Source organism: Pogoniulus pusillus, chromosome 41 (assembly GCF_015220805.1).
Source record: "Pogoniulus pusillus isolate bPogPus1 chromosome 41, bPogPus1.pri, whole genome shotgun sequence".
Classification (NCBI taxonomy): Eukaryota; Metazoa; Chordata; class Aves; order Piciformes; family Lybiidae; genus Pogoniulus; species Pogoniulus pusillus.
Genome location: NC_087304.1, coordinates 2,798,286 through 2,816,739, shown reverse-complemented (window position 1 = coordinate 2,816,739; position 18,454 = coordinate 2,798,286). Strand labels below are relative to the sequence as shown.

Here is an 18,454-nt window from a genome sequence, read left to right as displayed (position 1 = left end):
CTGGGGAGGGGAGAGAGGAGAAAGGGGGGGCAAGGTGTGAGACAACCTGGAGATAAAGCTCTGCCCTGCACAGAGGGCAGCCCAACCCAAACTACCCAACAGCTGAGCGCTGCTGCCCGTCAAGAAGAGACCTTCGGAGCTCCCAAAGGCAGCCAAATGTAGAAGGCAAAGAGTTTGTACCCCCCCCCCAAAAAAAGTCCTTTCAGGGTTTAAAAGTCTGTCCCCAGCTTTCTGCTCAGCCCTTTGAGCAGGGCCTGTTGTGACAGGGCATGAGGTGATGGTTTGGGACTAAAAGAGGATGGTTCAGACTGGAGAAAAAGGGAAAATGGTTGATGCTGAGGGTGGGGAGAATCTGGCCCAGGTCACCCAGAGAGGTTGGAGTTACCCAGGCCTGGCACCAGCCCAGGTCAGATTGTTTGGGGGCTCTGAGCAACTTGCTCAGGTCCCTGTTGAGTAGGTTCAAGTGTGGCCATGGCCACCTGGGGCCACAGTGGTATTGGGTTGTTGGTTGGACTGGATGACCCTGGAGGCCTTTCCCACCTGCAGCAGTTCTGTGATTCTATAAGCCAGCAGCAGCAGCACCTTGGTGCTGCCATGCAGAGAGCAGTGAGGAGAGGCCCTCTGTAGCCAGAGGACTGTGGACAGAGTGCAGCAAGGTTGAGAGCCAGGGGAAGACCCTTTGAGAGCAGCAAAGCCCTTCCCTACCTGTGTTGATGGCAGACTTCTTCCAGGCAGCAGCACTGCCCTTGCTGACAGCTCTCTCAGCATGCTTCCCTGGCCTGCTCCCCAGGCCTGCTGCAGAGGCATTCTGCAACTTGGGGGACTGGCTAAATGCATGCAGCACCCCCCGAGGAGCTCCAGGGCCTCGAGACATCTGGCTGGAACTCTGGCAAGAGAGCAAAGGGTGAGGTAGGCACAGCAGGGCTCTGGAGCTCAAAGATCACACAACCCCTGGGGAAGCTTCCCTGCTCCTCTGCCCCTTTCTGCCTGCACAGCACTGTGAAGGGTTTCAGGGCACTGCAACAGGTTGTCCAGAGAAACTGTGGAGGCTCCAAGCTTGGAGGTGTTCAAGGCCAGGTTGGATGAGGCTTTCAGCAACCTGGTTTAGTAAGAGGTGTCCCTGCCCACACAACTGAATGATCTTTAAGGTCCAACCCAACCCAGCCTGGGATTATTCTCTGGCAATCACAATACTGCAGAAGACCTCCACACACTTCTGACACTCAGAACTTCAGCAGCAGAGCCCCACAGGACAAAAAGCCACTTCCACCAGCCTGGATTTGAGCTTCCACTCAGCCACAGCCCCCTCCATGGAGCTCAGACAGAGCCAGCTCAAGCCTCAGCCCCACGCCTGCAGAGCGCAGGAGCCTCACAACTCCTTGTCCTGCAAAGCACAGGACCCTCAAATCCCACCTGCTGGGAGGTGTGAGCAGGTTGTGGGGGAGGAGCTGTACCTGTTTGAGGGAGTGGTGCTGCACGATGGAGTCTGCCTTGGTCTGCCCAGGAGATGCAGCCTGCTGCAGTATCCTCTGCTCGATCTCCTGCTCCTGCTGCAGCGCCTTGACGAAGGCAGCCTTCAGCCGGTTCGTGTGCTCTGCCTTCAGCGCCTTCTTCTGGTTGGAGGTCATGCAGGTCTCACACATGATGGTGCCATTCTTCTCCTCCCTCCAGCGGCAGGTGAAGTCAGTCTTGCACTGAGCACACAGGTAGGGCTCCCGAGAGGAGACAGCAACCGAGACTTTGCCTGCGGGACAGGAGCGGGGACTCAGCGCAGCTCCAGCTGCAAGCCTCCAGCAACAGAGGCTTGAGGAACCTCACCCAAACCCACCAGAGCAAACCTTCCACCCACAGCTCCTCAGCCTGAAGCATCTCTACTAGGAGGAGAGAGTGAGGGAGTTGAGGCTGTTCAGGCTGGAGAGAAGGAGGCTCCCAGGTGACCTTATTGTGACCTTGCAGTATCTTAAGGGAGCTACAGGGGAGGGATTTTTGAGGCTGTCAGGGAGTGATAGGACTGGGGGGGATGGAACAAAGATGGAAATGGGGAGAGTCAGCCTGGAGGTGAGGAAGAAGCATGAGGGTGGTGAGAGCCTGGCAGGGGTTGCCCAGGGAGATGGTGGAAGCCTCATCCCTGGAGGTGTTTAAGGCCAGGCTGGCTGAGGCTGTGTGCAGCCTGCTCTAGTGTGAGGTGTCCCTGCCCACGGCAGGGGGGTTGGGACTGGCTGATCCTTGTGGTCCCTTCCAACCCTGCCTGATTCAATGATTCTGTCTTTACTACACCTTTCAACTCCTCACTTCAGGCTGGGTGTCCAGCACAGGCTTCTTGAGATGGTGGTCAGAGAATTTGGTGGGGATGGACAAAGAAGTGGCTGAACTGTCGTTGCCCTCACTCCAAGAAGGACATTGAGGCTCTGGACTGGGTTTTAAGAAGGGCAACCAAGCTGGGAAAGGGTCTTGAGAACAGGGTTAGAGAGGAGCAGCTGAGGGACCTGGGGAGAAGGAGGCTGAGGGAAGAACTTCTGGATCTCTATAGCTCCCTGAAAGGAGGCTGGAGCCAGCTGGGGTTGGTCTCTTCTCCCCAGGAACAAGTAAGAAGACAACAGGAAACAGCCTCAAGCTGCCTCAAGGGAGGTTTAGGTTGGACATGAGAAGAAACTTCTTCACTGAAGGGTTCTCAAAGCCTGGCACAGGCTGCTCAGGGAGGTGACTGAATCCCCATCCCTGGAGAGGTTTCAAAACCTCAGAGCTGTGATGCTGAGGGCCATGGCTTAGCCCCAGCCTTGGTAGAGCAAGAGAATGGTTGGATTAAAGGACCTGAAAAGGCTTTTTCAACCCAATTCCACAACTCCATAGCAGGAAGTGAACAGGAGACAAAAGAATCACAGAATGAAGCAGGTTGGAAAAGACCTCTAGGATCAGAACCCAACCTATCACCTAACCCTTCTCATCACCTAACCCATGGCACTGAGTGCCTCATCCAGCCTCTAGGGATGGGGACTGCACTCAGAAACCTTCCCAGTGCTCAGGCTCTGAGAAATTAGAAACCTTTGGGGCTTTTGTCTAATGATTTCTTTAGACTTTTAAAGAAAAGAGCTTGGGAATGATCCAAGGTAAGAAATCCTGGCTGTGACAGAGTGTGACAACTGAACCCTGAGCCACCCCAACCTCCTTCCTCCCTGCAAGGAGCCTTCTCCTTGCGGCAGGGGAACGTTTCGAAGCTCATCTCACCTTGAGTCTCCAGCAAGTTCTGCACAACTTCTTCCAACCCAACTAAGTAAATAAATTCATTATTAGCTGCACTGGGCAGGAAGTTCATCTCTGGGGCAGGAGGCTTGGGAGGAGGAATCTCCAAGAGTGTCTTCTCCAGCTGCTTCCTCAGGGCCAGCTTGGCAGCAGCTTGGCGACTGGCCGGAGACTCGCTGGAGTTGACGATGGAAGCGGCGCTGGTGGTGGTGGCGTTGGCCTGAGCAGATGTCACTGTTGTACCTTTGATTGAAGTGGGGGAAGCCTGGCAGGAGACAGGGACACAAGCTTAGAGACCACCAGCAGAGGGCTTGGCACTTTGGAGATGCCCAACTGCCCAGCACTGGGAGGGAGGGAAGCGGCGCTGGCTCCGTCTGCGCATGGTGGAGGTTGGCTGCTGGAGGTCAGACCCAGTTGGTGGTCCCCAGAGCTTATTTGTGTATCTGATTGCCAGCAGAGTGCTCCTGTTGGCCAGGAAGGGCAATGGGCTCCTGGGGGGCATTCAGAAGAGTGTGGGCAGCAGGGTGAGAGAGGTTCTTCTCCCCCTCTGCCCAGATGAGGTCACATCTGGAGGACTGGGACCAGGTTTGGGCTCCCCAGTTCAAGAGAAGCAAGGAACTGCTGGAGAGAGTCCAGTGGAAGCTGCAAAGCTGCTGAGGGGCCTGGAGCAGCTCTGTGAGGAGCAAAGGCTGAGAGCCCTGGGGCTGAGAGCCTGCAGCAGAGCAGCCCCAGAGCGGAGCTGAGCAATGCTCAGCAAGAGCTAAAGGCTGGGGGGCAAGAGGCTGGGGCCAGACTCTGCTCAGTGGTGCCCAGTGCCAGGACAAAAGGCAATGGGCACAAACTGGAAGCCAGGAGGTTCCAGCTGAGCAGGAGGAGAACCCTGTTTGGTGTGAGGGTGCTGGAGGCCTGCAGCAGGCTGCCCAGAGAGGTTATGGAGTCTCCTTCTCTGCAGAGCTTCCAACCCCCTCCTTGGCCACTGTGCTCCCGGGCAAGCTGCCGTTAAGCATCCTGCTTTAGCTTTAGCTCAATGTATTCCACTGAAGGACTCCAAGAAACCCCTCCCAGCACCCACCTGTGGGATGTTGACCAGCAGGCTGGTGTTGGAGACGTTGGCCACACGGATCAGTCCCTGCTGGATAATCCTCTGCCCCTGGATCTGGACGCTGGGCACCGAGGCGCGCGGCGCCAGCAGCAGCGGAGGGGGCCCCGTGCTGGAGTGCTGTCGGATGTTGTGGATTTGCTGGGAAGACAGAGAAATGGACTGAGGGGAAGGAGGGAGAAAGGGGAAGTTGGGCTGGGTGTGGGGAAGGAAGGGGGAAGGTGGGAAGTTGGGCTGGGATGAAGTGAGGCGAGGCAGGGAGCACCAACACATCCCTGTGGCTGTGGGGATGGAGGGAAAGGTCCCGTGGAGAGAGATGCTCCTGTGTGAGGTCAGCACCTCACAGCCAAAGCAGCTGTGTCAAAGAAGCAGAGAAGGCTCTGGGCTGGAAGGGACCTCCAGAGGTCATCTAGTCCAGCCAGAACCCCCTAAGTTTCTGAGGCAAAGCTCCTGCAGAACACTCAGTTGGTTTATTTTAATGGCAAAGGATCTCCAGAGGTCACTTCCAACCCCACCTCCTGGGACAGCTGCAGAGAGACTCTGTACAAAGGTCTGCAGTGACAGGGGGAGTGCCTGATGGCTTCAGGCTGGAAGAGGTGAGAGATGAGGAAGAAATTCTTCCCCAGGAGGGTGCTGGAACAGGCTGCTCAGAGTTGTGGAGGCTCCAAGTCTGGAGGTGTTCCAAGCCAGGTTGGGTGGGGCCTGGAGCAACCTGGACTAGAGGGAGGTGTCCCCACCCACGGCAGGGGGCTGGAACTGGCTGATGCTGAAGGTCCCTCCCAAGCCAGAGCATGCTGTGATTCCAAGATTAAGGAAGCTCTTTCTCAGAATGAGATTTCAGAAAGGTTCCTAAGCAGCAGCTGGAAGCTGGAAATGAGCTTTGAGAAGGCCAAGAAGCTGCTGGGGCACAGGTCTGAGAAGCAGCCACGGCCAAGATCTGGCACCACCATAGCACTTCCCTGTCCATCTGGGACAGAACACACAGACCTGGAGTGCTGCAGCATCCTGAAGCAGCAGCAGCACCACCACCTCTGGCTGCCTTCAGTCCAGCAAGAGCTTCTGCAGAGAGGCAGAGCTGAGCCAGGAGGAAGCTGAGGTGTGCCCGGGAGAAGCAGAGGGGCTGGACCCCGCGGCTGAGGCTCACCTGTGCTCCTCTGACCAGAGGTGGCATCACTATCTGCGTGCTCTGCTGACTTCCTAGCTTTGAAGAACTCTGCTGCCCTCCTCGCACCAGGGGAGGAGGGATAACAGTGCCTGGCAGACGTGTAGAAGAGGTCTGCAAAAGAGCAAAGAAAAGAGGTCCCTGACCTTGTCTCGTCCTGCTGCAGCTCCAGGCCCTGCTCAAGCAGCGCCTCAGGCAGCCCTGGAGATGCGGTGCCAGCCTGGCTGCCTGCTCAGGGCATTCTCTCTCATCCTGCATGGGATTCAAAAGGTAAAGAGCAGCTCTGGGCCGGGAGGGAGGACACAATTCCACTGCCTTCCCACTGCTGGGACATACCACAGAGGCACAACAACCTGAGGAGGAGGAGGAGGAGGGCTGGGAGGGGACTCAGTGCAGCTCTTCTCTCTGGCTGGTGGGATGGATGTGGGATCTGTATGGAGCCAAGGGCAAGGCTGCAGGACAGGAGGGTGGCCAGGCTGGTGCAGACAGTGCTCAAGAGAGTCATCAAAAAGGAAAGTAAAAAGGGGATTTTGGCAGGGAGGGAGAGACAGGAGAAATACCAAGTGGAGAAGCACTGGGCAGGGGAGGTGGAGCTGCAGGAAGGTGGGGAAGGGAGCACCTGGCACCTGTGTGAGTGGGAAGGGCAAAGAGCCAGGAAAAGGGGAAAGCTGGAGCAAAACTGACCAAGAAGGGCTCAGGCCACAGAAGGCTGAAAACTTCCTGCCCCTGCTCTCTGGGGCTGCAGCCTGCAAAGCTTCTCAGGAGGCTGTGGGAGGCACTGGGGTCCATGCGGCACTGCCAGCCCCGCGCAGCACCTGGGCACACACAGCTGCCCCTCAGCGCTGGGCAGGCAAAGCCACTCTGGGTTTGCCTCTCCACTTGCAGGCCAAATGTTCACTCCTCTCCTCCTACTCTCCTCACCACCTCCTCTCCTCCCTCTCTTATCCCCTTCCCTTTCTCTCCTCCCTCTCCTCCCTCTCTCCTCCTTCTCTCCCTCCTCTCTCCTCCCTCTCTCCTCCCTCTCCCTCCTCTCCTCTCTCTCCTCTCCTCTCCTCTCCTCTCCTCTCCTCTCCTCTCCTCTCCTCTCCTCTCCTCTCCTCTCCTCTCCTCTCCTCTCCTCTCCTCTCCTCTCCTCTCCTCTCCTCTCCTCTCCTCTCCTCTCCTCTCCTCTCCTCTCCTCTCCTCTCCTTTCCTCCTCTCCCTCTCCTGCTCTCCTCTCCTTCTCTCCTCCCCTCCTCCCTCTCTCCTCCCCTCCCCTTTCTCCCCTCCCCTCCCCTCTCTCCCCTCCCCTCCCCTCTCTCCCCTCCCCTCCCCTCTCTCCCCTCCCCTCCCCTCTTCCCCCTCCCCTTCTCCTCCCCCTCCCCCTTTCTCTCCCCTCCTCTTCCTCCTGCTCTCTTCTCCTCCCCCTCTCCTCTCTTCTTCCTCCTCCCCTCCTCCTCCTACTCCCAGGCATTAGTAGAGTTTTAGTCAAGCCAAAGCAGTCGGAGGTTAATTTGCCCAAACACCCAAAACCAAAGCAAAGAGAGAACTCCACTTCTGGCTGCTCAGCCTGCAGCTCTCTGCTCTGTCCAACCAGAGTTGCACTGAAGGTTAAACTCATGCTCCAGTTCCTCTGGAAGTGCTGTCCCTGCCCCAAGGAGGAGCTGGCTCCAGCTTGCTCTGACCTTTGGCAATGTTTCCTGAGTGGAGGGCAGATGCAGCTCTCCCTTCCCTCAACTACAGCCCTCTGGAGGGGGATCCTGAAACCAGGAGTTGGCATTTTTCAAGGGAAAGCATCTTTGTGCTGAAGCAGTTTGGGTCTTGGTTAACTCAAAATGGTTTCAATTCCAAAGTGAAGCCAGAGCCTGGACTCCAGCTCCAGAAGAGGCTGACAGATGTCAATCATCTCTGGAGGGTTTTTTCCCCTCCCTTCCCCAACATTTCATTGAGTTTGAACCAAGCTTTTCCCTGCCACCAGGAAGAAATTCTTCCCTAGAGAGGTGTTGAGGCACTGGAAGAGGTTGCCCAGAGGAGTTGTGGAGGTTCCAAACCTGGAAGCATTGAAATCCAGGTCAGGTGGGGCCTGCTGCAAGCTGCTTGATGGTTGGACTCAAGGATCTTGAAGGTCTTTTCCAACCCAAACAATTCTCTGTCCCTGCCCATGGATCTGGATGAGGCTCTGAGCAAGCTGCTCTAGCTGGGGATGTCCCTGGTGACTGCAGGTAGGGCTTGGACTGGATGAACTTTTGAGGTCCCTTCCAACTCAAACCATTCTCTGCTCATGTACCAACACAGCCACCAAGCCACAAGAGAAGCCATCAGGAGCTGCCTGGCTCTAAGTTAACTCCACTTGAAGGCACAGTGAGGGGCTGCCAGCAGCCATAACTCTGTGGGATCTTCTTTCACCAAAGCTTCTCTGGCACCTCCTCCTCTGCTCCATGCCCTGGGCTCCTCTGCTCCATGCCCTGAGCCTCCTCTGCTCCATGGCCTGAGCCTCCTCTGCTCCATGCCCTGAGCCTCCGCTGGCACTTCCCTCACTGCTCTATGCCCTAAGCCTCCTCTGCTCCATGCCCTGAGCCTCCTCTGGCACCTTCTCCTCTGCTCCATGCCCTGAGCCTCCTCTGGCACCTGCTCCTCTGCTCCATGCCCTGAGCCTCCTCTGGCACCTTCTCCTCTGCTCCATGCCCTGAGCCTCCTCTGGCACCTGCTCCTCTGCTCCATGCCCTGAACCTCCTCGGGCACCTTCTCCTCTGCTCGATGCCCTGAGCCTCCTCTGGCACCTCCTTCTCTGCTCCATGGCCTGAGCCTCCTCTGGCACCTGCTGCTCTGCTCCATGCCCTGAGCCTCCTCTGGCACCTTCTCCTCTGCTCCATACCCTGAGCCTCTTCTGCTCCATGGCCTGAGCCTCCTCTGGCACCTTCTCCTCTGCTCCATGCCCTGAGCCTCCTCTGCTCCATGCCCTGAGCCTCCTCTGGCACCTCCTTCTCTGCTCTATGCCCTAAGCCTCCTCTGCTCCATGCCCTGAGCCTCCTCTGGCACCTTCTCCTCTGCTCCATGCCCTGAGCCTCCCCTGGCACCTCCTTCTCTGCTCCATGCCCTGAGCCTCCTCTGGCACCTTCTCCTCTGCTCCATGCCCTGAGCCTCCTCTGGCACCTCCTTCTCTGCTCTATGCCCTAAGCCTCCTCTGCTCCATGCCCTGAGCCTCCTCTGCTCTATGCCCTGAGCCTCCTCTGCTCTATGGCCTGAGCCTCCTCTGGCACCTCCTTCTCTGCTCTATGCCCTAAGCCTCCTCTGCTCCATGCCCTGAGCCTCCTCTGCTCTATGCCCTGAGCCTCCTCTGCTCTATGGCCTGAGCCTCCTCTGGCACCTTCTCCTCTGCTCCATGCCCTGAGCCTGCCAGCCTGCCTCACCCCCACTGACCTGGAGGGATGATTTGCCAGCAGGAACGCTCTGAGGTCCCCGCACCAAGGGTGGAGGGGTGGCCACAGCACTCCCAGAGGAACCAGCAGGCTGGAAGAGGAAAACAAAACAAAACCAAACCAAAAGAAAAAGAAAAAGGAAAAAGGAAAAAAAAAACAAACAAAAGAAAAAGAAAAGAAACCAGGAAGAAAAGCAGAGGAGGGGAAAAGTGTCAGAGTCACAGCTGAGGGCACAAGGAGAGCTCAGCAAGAGATATCTCTAAGGGTTGTGGCTATCTCCCTCCCCCTGAGCATCTCAACATGCATCTCTTGGTGGGGGGAGGGGAAGATGTTAGGAGGGGAGTAGAGAGAAGATTAAAAGCAGGCAAGCAGAGGTCAGGGCAGCAAGATCAGGGCAGGGTGGGCACCTTGCAGCAGTCTCAGCTAAAAGCACACCTCACTCTTACCCACCCTCACCATCATCACCCTCACCCAGTTTCAGTGACAGCCAGCGATGGGATGAGGGCAATGGATGCAAACTCAAGCCCAGGAGGTGCCACCTGAGCAGGAGGCAAAACTTGTTTGGTGTGAAGGTGCTGGAGGCCTGGAGCAGGCTGCCCAGAGAGGTTGTGGAGTCTCCTTCTCTGCAGAGATTCCAAAGCCACCTGGAGGTGTTCCTGTGTGACCTGGCCCTAGCTGACTCTGCTTTGGCAGGGGGTTTGGACTGGATGATCTCTGAAGGTCCCTTCCAACCCCTACCAGTCTGGGATTTGAGCTTCAAGCATAATGCACAGTGAAAAGAAGACCTCAGAGATGAAGAAGCTTGGGGCAGGTCCTTTCACCTTCCTCCATTGCTCAGCTGAGCAATGCAGGCACTTGGCAGCAGTTTTAACCATCAGCTGCTGAAGCACTCAGAAGTCCAGGAGAAAGATGCCAACCAAACCACCAAACCCAGCTCTGGGAACTGGATTAGCACCCAGCTGCACACTGGAGCCTGCACTTCATGCCCAGCAAAAAATCCAGCCCCTCAGCACTGCCCATTGGAAGGTGAAAGGGTTTAGGTACCCCCTTACAGCAGGTAGGGGCTCACCAACCTCCTCTGCTCTCCTCCTGCCACCCTCCACCTCCATCCTGCAGTGCCAGGGTGAGAAGAGTGCTGGGGAAATGCTCTGGCACCAAAAAATAGTGGATTTTTAGCTGGGTTTTGCTCTCCTCCCAACACTCTGCCACGAGTGTCTGTGTGAGATGAGAGGTGAGGAGGACAGAGGAGGAAGGGAGCTCAGGGTGGGAGGCCTGAAGCATTCCTGCCACAAGCTGCTGGGATTTGGGGCGTGCTGAAGCTGCCCAGGCAGACTTCACCTGGTGACACCTGGCATGCAGAGCTGGGCTCCTGCCATGCAACACACAACACAGCCCTTGGCCACCAGCACCCAGAGCCTGAGCCTCAAACATCTGAGCTCTGCCTGGCAGCACAGTTGGGAGGTGCAAGAACCTCCTTCAGAGGTGTTCAGGCCATGCTGGAAGAGGCCTTGAGCAACTTGGGCTAGTGGAAGGTCTCTCTTGGCCATGGCAGGGGAGTGGAACTGGATGAGCTTAAAGGTCCCTCCCAAGCCAAACCATTCCATGGATCTATGACAAACCAGGGTGGGTGCAGCCCCCAAACTGCCCTCACTTGCAGCCCAGAGAGCCAAGCAGAGCCTGGGCTGCAGCAGCAGCAGTGTGGCCACCAGGGCCAGGGAGGGGATTCTCCCCCTCTGCTGTGCTGTGCTCTGCTCAGACCCCACCTGGAGTCCTGCATCCAGCTCTGGAGCCCCTGGGCCAAGAGGGCTGTGGAGATGCTGGAGAGTGTCCAGAGCAGGGCCAGGAGGATGCTGAGAGGCTGCAGCAGCTCTGCTGTGAGCACAGCCTGAAAGAGTTGGGGCTGTGCAGGCTGGAGCAGAGGAGGCTCCCAGGGGACCTTCTTGTGGCCTGCCAGGACCTGAAGAGGGCTCCAAAAAAGCTGGGGAGGGACTTTTGAGGCTGTGAGGGAGTGGCAGGAGTGGGGGGGGATGGAGCAGAGCTGGAGGTGGGGAGAGTGAGGCTGGAGGGGAGGAGGAAGTTGTTGAGCAGGAGAGTGGTGAGAGCCTGGCAGGGGTTGCCCAGGGAGGTGGTTGAGGCCCCATGGCTGGAGGTGTTTGAGGCCAGGCTGGCTGAGGCTGTGTGCAGCCTGCTCTAGGGTAGGGTGTCCCTGGGCATGGCAGGGGTTGGCACTGCCTGCTCCTTGTGCTCCCTTCCAACCCTGCCTGATTCTACGATGAAGATTTCAGGACAAGTGAGATGCTTCCTCCAAGAGCTCTCTTCTGCTGCACAGGTGATGAGAGCTGCCAGCACCGTTGGAATGTTGTCTCCTGCAGCTGCAGAGCTGGGGGTGAGGAGCAGCTGCAGGCAGAGCAGTACCTTCTGAGCTGTGGTCTCCTTCTGCATTTGACTCTGCCGGAGCTTTTTCAACAGGACCAGTTTGGCTTCCTCTAACCGTAGCTCCTCCTTGAGTTGTTTGATCATCCTCTCACGCTCCTCAGGGCTGCTCTTCTGCAGGGCCAGGCACAGGCAGTGCAGGAGGAGAAAAGGAAATCATCAATCAGGTGAGGAGAAGAACTCCCAGCACTGGGGAAAGACTGGGAGGGGAATCTTAGTAATGGTTATCCATACCTGAAGGGTGGGGGGCAAGAAGGGGCCAGGCTCTGTTCTCTGGTAGGACAAGGGGAAAGGGACACAAAGTGGGACCCAGGAGGTTCTACCTCAACAAGAGGAGAAAATCCTTTGGTGTGAGGGTGCTGGAAGCCTGGAGCAGGCTGCCCAGAGAGTTGTAGAGTCTCCTTCTCTGGAGAGATTCCAAGCCCACCTGGAGCTGGGGAAGGGACTTTTGTCAGGGGCTGGGAGTGACAGGCTGAGGAAGAATGGCTTTGAGCAGGCAGAGGGGAGACTGAAGAAACTCTACAGAGTGAGGGTGGTAAGACACTGGCACAGCTTGCCCAGGGAGGCTGTGGATTCCTCCTCCCTGCAGCTGTTCAAGGCCAGGCTGGATGAGCAGCCTGAGCTGATGGGAGGTGTCCCTACCCTCCTTGGAGGAGGCCAGACCTGGAAGATCTTGAAGGTCCCTTCCAAGCCAACCCATCCTATGGCTCTGTGAAGAGGGCAGAGCCATTGCCTCACCATCAGTGCCTCTGTGTTGGTCTCCTTCAGTGCCAGTTTGGTTAAGCCATTCATCCTGGGGCTGGAGGGTTCGTTGTCAGACAGCACGATGACGTCTGGCGAGGGCACTCGCTTCTCCCTCTTCAGCTCACTGCAAAGCCAACACACAACAGCCAGAGAGGGAGTTAAGGAAGCCAAGGACCAACCACTGCCCACTGCCAAGCACCAGCCACTGCCCAGGACCAGTTACTGCCCACTGCCTAGCACCAGCCACTGCCCAGGACCAGTCACTGCCCACTGCCAAGCACCAGCCACTGCCCAGGACCAGTCACTGCCTGCTGCCAAGCACCAGCCACTGCCCAGGACCAGTTACTGTCCACTGCCAAGTACCAGCCACTGCCCAGGATCAGTCACTGCCCACTGCCAAGCACCAGCCACTGCCCAGGACCAGTCACTGCCCACTGCCAAGCACCAGCCACTTCCCTGGACCAGTCACTGCCCGCTGCCAAGCACCAGCCACTACCCAGGACCAGTCACTGCCCACTGCCAAGCACCAGCCACTGCCCAGGACCAGTCACTGCCCACTGCCAAGCATCAGCCACTGCCCAGGACCAGTCACTGCCCACTGCCAAGCACCAGCCACTGCCCAGGACCAGTCACTGCTCACTGCCAAGCACCAGCCACTGCCCAGGACCAGCTACTGTCCACTGCCAAGCACCAGCCACTGCCCAGGACCAGTTACTGCCCACTGCCAAGCACCAGCCACTGCCCAGGACCAGTCACTGCCCACTACCAAGCACCAGCCACTACCCAGGACCAGTCACTGCCCACTGCCAAGCACCAGCCACTACCCAGGATCAGTCACTGCCCAGAACCAGTTACTGCCCACTGCCAAGCACCAGCCACTGCCCAGGACCAGTCACTGCCTGCTGCCAAGCACCAGCCACTGCCCAGGACCAGTCACTGCCCAGGACCAGCTACTGCCCACTGCCAAGCAAGCACCAGCCACTGCCCAGGACCAGTCACTGCCCAGGACCAGTCACTGCCCACTGCCAAGCACCAGTCACTGCCCAGGACCAGTCACTGCCCACTGCCAAGCACCAGTCACTGCCCACTGCCAAGCACCATCCACTGCCCAGGACCAGTCACTGCCTGCTGCCAAGCACCAGCATGGCCACCCTCTTGCTGGAGCCAGCCCAAACCTCTCCACTTCTGAGCAGTCCACCAAGGCTGAGCTCAGTTTCTGCTCTCCTTGGGGATATTGAACTTCCCAGGACAAAACCTGTCCAGGCTGCCCAGGGATGTGCTGGAGGCTCCAGCCCTGGAGGCACTGAAAGCCAACCTTGATGGGGCACTGAGCAACCTGCTCCAGCTGGAGGTGTCCCTGCTGACTGCAGGGGGGGTAGGACGAGGTGACCCCTCTGAGGGTCCTTCCCTGAGCTGATGCAGGCTCTGATGAATCTCTCTCCCCTTTATCTTCCCTAAGGCAAAGAATCATTAAGGCTGGAGAAGACCTCCAAGATCCTGGAGTCCATCCTCAGGTGTCTGGAGCAGCTCCAGCCTGTCCCAGTGACCACCTTTCCACTGTGTCCCTCCCAACATCTGTGCCTTCTGCTCACCCAAGGGATCTGAAAGACACCCCCCAGCATTTTCCTCCCCCCACCTTCACCTCCCCAACCTGAAGGCCTTTCTCTGGTGTTCTCTCTGCACCAATGGATTTGTCTCTCCACACCAAGGTCTGTTCTGGCTGTAACAGTGGAAACTGAGAGCAGCCTCAGCAGGGACACATCCACCCAGCTGGCATGGAGAGCCACCAGGACACCACCAAACCCAGAATGGGTTTGACTCTTGATTTGGATCTACCACTCCATGTCTTGAGTGGTGACTGCACCTTCTACCTAGGCTCCTGACAACAAAGCATCTCTTAGCTCCAGCACCCAGAACAGAATCTGAAACAAGGTGGACAAGACCAAGTGCAAGGTCCTGCAGCTGGCTGGAGGCAGCCTCAAGCACCAATACAGGCAGAGAGCAGCCCAGAGGAGAGGGACTTGGGGGTGCTGGTGGAGGAGAAGCTCAATCTGAGCTGTCAGTGTGCTCTGGAAGCCCAGAGAGCAACCAGAGCCTGGGCTGCAGCAAGAGCAGAGTGGGCAGCAGGGCCAGGGAAGTGATCCTGCCCCTCTGCTCCACACTGCTGAGACCTCTCCTGGAGTGCTGCACCCAGCACTGCTGAGACCCCACCTGGAGTGCTGCACCCAGCCCTGCTGAGACCCCACCTGGAGTGCTGCACCCAGCCCTGCTGAGACCCCACCTGGAGTGCTGCACCCAGCCCTGCTGAGACCTCTCCTGGAGTGCTGCACCCAGCCCTGCTGAGACCTCTCCTGGAGTGCTGCATCCAGCCCTGCTGAGACCCCACCTGGAGTGCTGCACCCAGCCCTGCTGAGACCTCTCCTGGAGTGCTGCACCCAGCCCTGCTGAGACCTCTCCTGGAGTGCTGCATCCAGCCCTGCTGAGACCTCTCCTGGAGTGCTGCACCCAGCCCTGCTGAGACCCCACCTGGAGTGCTGCACCCAGCCCTGCTGAGACCCCACCTGGAGTGCTGCACCCAGCACTGCTGAGACCCCACCTGGAGTGCTGCACCCAGCCCTGCTGAGACCTCTCCTGGAGTGCTGCATCCAGCCCTGCTGAGACCTCTCCTGGAGTGCTGCACCCAGCCCTGCTGAGACCCCACCTGGAGTGCTGCACCCAGCCCTGCTGAGACCTCTCCTGGAGCGCTGCACCCAGCCCTGCTGAGACCCCACCTGGAGTGCTGCACCCAGCCCTGCTGAGACCTCTCCTGGAGTGCTGCATCCAGCCCTGCTGAGACCCCACCTGGAGTGCTGCACCCAGCCCTGCTGAGACCCCACCTGGAGTGCTGCACCCAGCCCTGCTGAGACCTCTCCTGGAGTGCTGCATCCAGCCCTGCTGAGACCTCTCCTGGAGTGCTGCATCCAGCCCTGCTGAGACCCCACCTGGAGTGCTGCACCCAGCCCTGCTGAGACCTCATCTGGAGTGCTGCATCCAGCTTGGAGCCCCTGGGACAAGAGGGCTATGGAAGTGTTGGAAAGTGCCTGAGAAGAGCCAGGAGGATGAGCAGAGGGCTGGAGCTGCTCTGCTGTGAGCAGAGACTGAGGCAGTTGGGCTCAGTTCAGGCTGGAGAGAAGGCTCCCAGGTGACCTTCCTGTGGCCTTGCAGGACCTTAAGGGGGCTACAGGAAAGCTGGGGAGGGACTTTTGAGGCTGTCAGGGAGTGACTGGAGTGGAACAAAGCTGGAAATGGGGAGAGTTAGCCTGGATGGTAGGAAGAAGTAGTTCAGCATGAGGGTGGTGAGAGCCTGGCAGGGGTTGCCCAGGGAGGTGGTTGAGGCCCCATGGCTGGAGGTGTTTCAGGCCAGGCTGGCTGAGGCTGTGTGCAGCCTGCTCTAGGGTAGGGTGTCCCTGGGCATGGCAGGGGGGTTGGAACTGGCTGATTCTTGTGGTCCCTTCCAACCCTGCCTGATTCTAAGAGGAAACAGCCTCAAGTTGCACCAGGACAGGCTTAGGTTGGACATGAAGAACAATTCCTTCATGGAAAAGGTTGTCAAGGACTGGCCTTAGGCTGCCCAGGGTGGAGCCCCCATGCCTGGAGAGGTTTCAGAGCTGTGCAGCTGTGGTGCTGAGGGTCAGCAGTGAACCTTGGCTTAATGGTTGGACCTGATGATCTCCAAAGGGCTTTGCCACCATAACCAATGCCACGATTCCACTCCAAACCAGCTTAAACCAGTCCTGGCTGCAGGTCAGAGGCAAAGCTGCAGGGAGGCAGAGCAGTGTCCTCTAGAGGGCACAGCAAAGCAGTAAACCAGAGCCGCCCAGCTCCGGCTGCCTCCCGCTTCAGTGCCACGGAGGAAGCAGCTCCAGTTGGTTCCTGCAGCTGAAGGCACCAAACTGGCTCAGGTCGCTCTCAGCAAGGGCAATGAATAACCAATTTGAGCCAGGCCTTGACTGCCTCAGGAGCCTCCCACGGATGGCAAGGGGGAGGCAGCAGCACGATGAGCCTTTTGGAGGTGCCAGCTGGGAGGTGCCAGCTCCACATGTGAGGGGCTGAAGCAGTCAGGTGCTGGCTGCTGCTGGCTGCTCAGGCTCTGTGTTGCCCTCAGAGCTGAGAACTGCACCACGGTGGAGCTCTGAGCAGCCTCATCAGGGCTCCTCTGCTGAACTCCAAGCAACCCACCCCAGCAGCAGCAGCTGCCAGGGTCAGCCAGGAGGGGCTGCAAAGGCTTTGGTGTGGCTGCAGAGAACGACTCTGCCACCAGCCAGGCTCTGTGCCCACCCTGGGTGGCAGCCAGAGGGGAGCAGTGGCACTGGGAGCTGCCAATGGGGCCAGGCTGGGGCTGGCATCCCTGAGCTGCTCCAGAGCAGCTCTGCCCTGCCCAGCTCTGCTGAACCTGCTTCAGATGGCAGCACCCAGAGCGGGGGCACCGCTGGGTCATGTGACACCCCCGGCACGTGACCTGGCACGGCAGAAACCATGGCAACAGCCAGGCCCAGGCGGTGCCAGCCTGGCCTGAGCCTCGTGTGCGAGGTGATGCCCAGGGGATGCTGGAGGGAAGGGAGCCACAGAGCCTGGCAGGCTGGCAGAGAGCTCCAAGCTCCAACAGCCCAACCCAGCCCCCAGCCCTGCCCAGCCACCAGACCATGGCACTCAGTGCCCCAGCCAGGATTGGCTGCAACACCTCCAGCCACAGCCACTCCACCACCTCCCTGGGCAGCCCATTCCAGTGCCAATCACTCTCTCTGCCAGCAACTTCCTAACAACATCCAGCCTAGACCTGCCCTGCCACAGCTTCAGCCTGGGTCCCCTTCTGGCCCTGGCTGCCTGGCAGCAGAGCCCAACCCCACCTGGCTACAGCCTCCCTGCAGGCAGCTGCAGGCAGCAATCAGCTCTGCCCTCAGCCTCCTCTGCTGCAGGCTGCACCCCCCCAGCTCCCTCAGCCTCTCCTCACAGGGCTCTGCTCCAGGCCCCTCCCCAGCCTTGCTGCCCTTCTCCAAACACCTTCCAGCACCTCCACAGCTCTCTGCAATGGAGGAGCCCAGAACTGGACACAGCACTGCAGGGGTGGCCTGAGCAGTGCTGAGCACAGGGGCACAAGAACCTCCCTTGTCCTGCTGCCCACACTGCTCCTGAGCCAGCCCAGGCTGCCATTGGCTCTGCTGCCCACCTGGGCACTGCTGCCTCCTCTGCAGCTCCTCTCTGCCAGCACCCCCAGCTCCCTCTCTGCCTGGCTGAAAGTGGAGTGGCCATGCCCAAGGGTCTCTATTACCTCCCTGGCTCCTCACCATGGGCACCCATGCCAAGGGCTGGGCAGAAACAGTCATGAAATCATGGAATCAGTCAGGGTTGGAAGGGACCACAAGGATCAGGCAGTCCCAACCTCCCTGCCATGGGCAGGGACACCCTACCCTAGATCAGGCTGCCCACAGCCTCATCCAGCCTGGCCTTAAACACCTCCAAGAAACCCCTGCCAGGAGAACTGGGCAGGAGCTGCTATCAAGGGCAGGCAGCAGCAGGGCTAAAGATTCAAACTGGAGCAGGGGAGATGCCCAGAGAGCAAACCACAGCCTGGGCTGCAGCAGAAGCAGCAAGGCCTGCAGGGGGAGAGAGGGGATCCTGCCCCTCTGCTCTGCTGGGACCTCACCTGCAGTGCTGTGTCCTCAACACAAGGATTTGGACCTGATGGAGACAGGCCAGAGGAAGCCACAAAGATGATTAGAGGGTTGGCAAACCTCTTCTGTTCTGCCTGGAGAAGGCTCCAGGGAGACCCCAGAGGAGCCTTCCAGTACCTGAAGGGGCTACAGGAGAGCTGAGCAAGAGCTGCTGGAGATGCAGGTTGGACAGCAGGAAGGAGTTCTGGCCCCTGAGGGTGCAGGGACACTGGGCCAGGTTGCCCAAGCAGGTGGTGGAGGTCCCATCCCTGGAGACAGTCAGGGTGAGGCTTGATGGGGCTCTGAGCAACCTGCTGTGGCTGGGGGTGTCCCTGCTGCCTGCAGGGGGGGTTGGACAGGATGACCTTTGAGTGCTCCTTCCATGCCAGGGCATTCTCTGTTCTATGTCCTCGGCAGCAGGAGCCTGTGGTGAAGGAGGTGGCACCAAGGCTGAACTCCAGCTCTGCAGAGCAGGACTCTGCCCAAACAACCCTGCAAAGAGGAGCTTTGCTCTTTTGTTACCCTCTGTGTGTGTGTGTGTGTGGAGCAAGAAACTCAAAGCAGATGTCTCCAAATCAAGCAGACAATGAAACCATCACCACTTGCAGCAAACTCCTGCCACTGGCAGCTCAGAATTCAGGCTGAGTGCCCTCAGCCTCTGACCTTCATCCTCCAAAGCCACCAGGCA

The 18,454-nt window shown here is 58.5% G+C and overlaps 1 protein-coding gene across 4 annotated transcripts in view; it reads right to left on the bottom strand.

The window, feature by feature from the left end:
* Positions 1-18,454, bottom strand: part of GATAD2A (GATA zinc finger domain containing 2A) — a 74,203-nt gene that overhangs the window by 842 nt on the left and 54,907 nt on the right. For 3 of the 4 annotated variants that reach the window (XM_064175140.1, XM_064175137.1, XM_064175139.1), the window contains 8 exons: positions 12,071-12,200; positions 11,315-11,446; positions 8,901-8,990; positions 5,484-5,615; positions 4,313-4,480; positions 3,226-3,505; positions 1,455-1,744; positions 706-886 (listed from right to left, as the gene is read on the bottom strand). In XM_064175140.1, coding sequence (XP_064031210.1) covers positions 706-886; positions 1,455-1,744; positions 3,226-3,505; positions 4,313-4,480; positions 5,484-5,615; positions 8,901-8,990; positions 11,315-11,446; positions 12,071-12,200 — 1,403 coding nt within the window. The remainder of the gene's footprint in view (positions 1-705; positions 887-1,454; positions 1,745-3,225; positions 3,506-4,312; positions 4,481-5,483; positions 5,616-8,900; positions 8,991-11,314; positions 11,447-12,070; positions 12,201-18,454) is intronic. The other variant, XM_064175138.1, reaches the window with a different exon arrangement.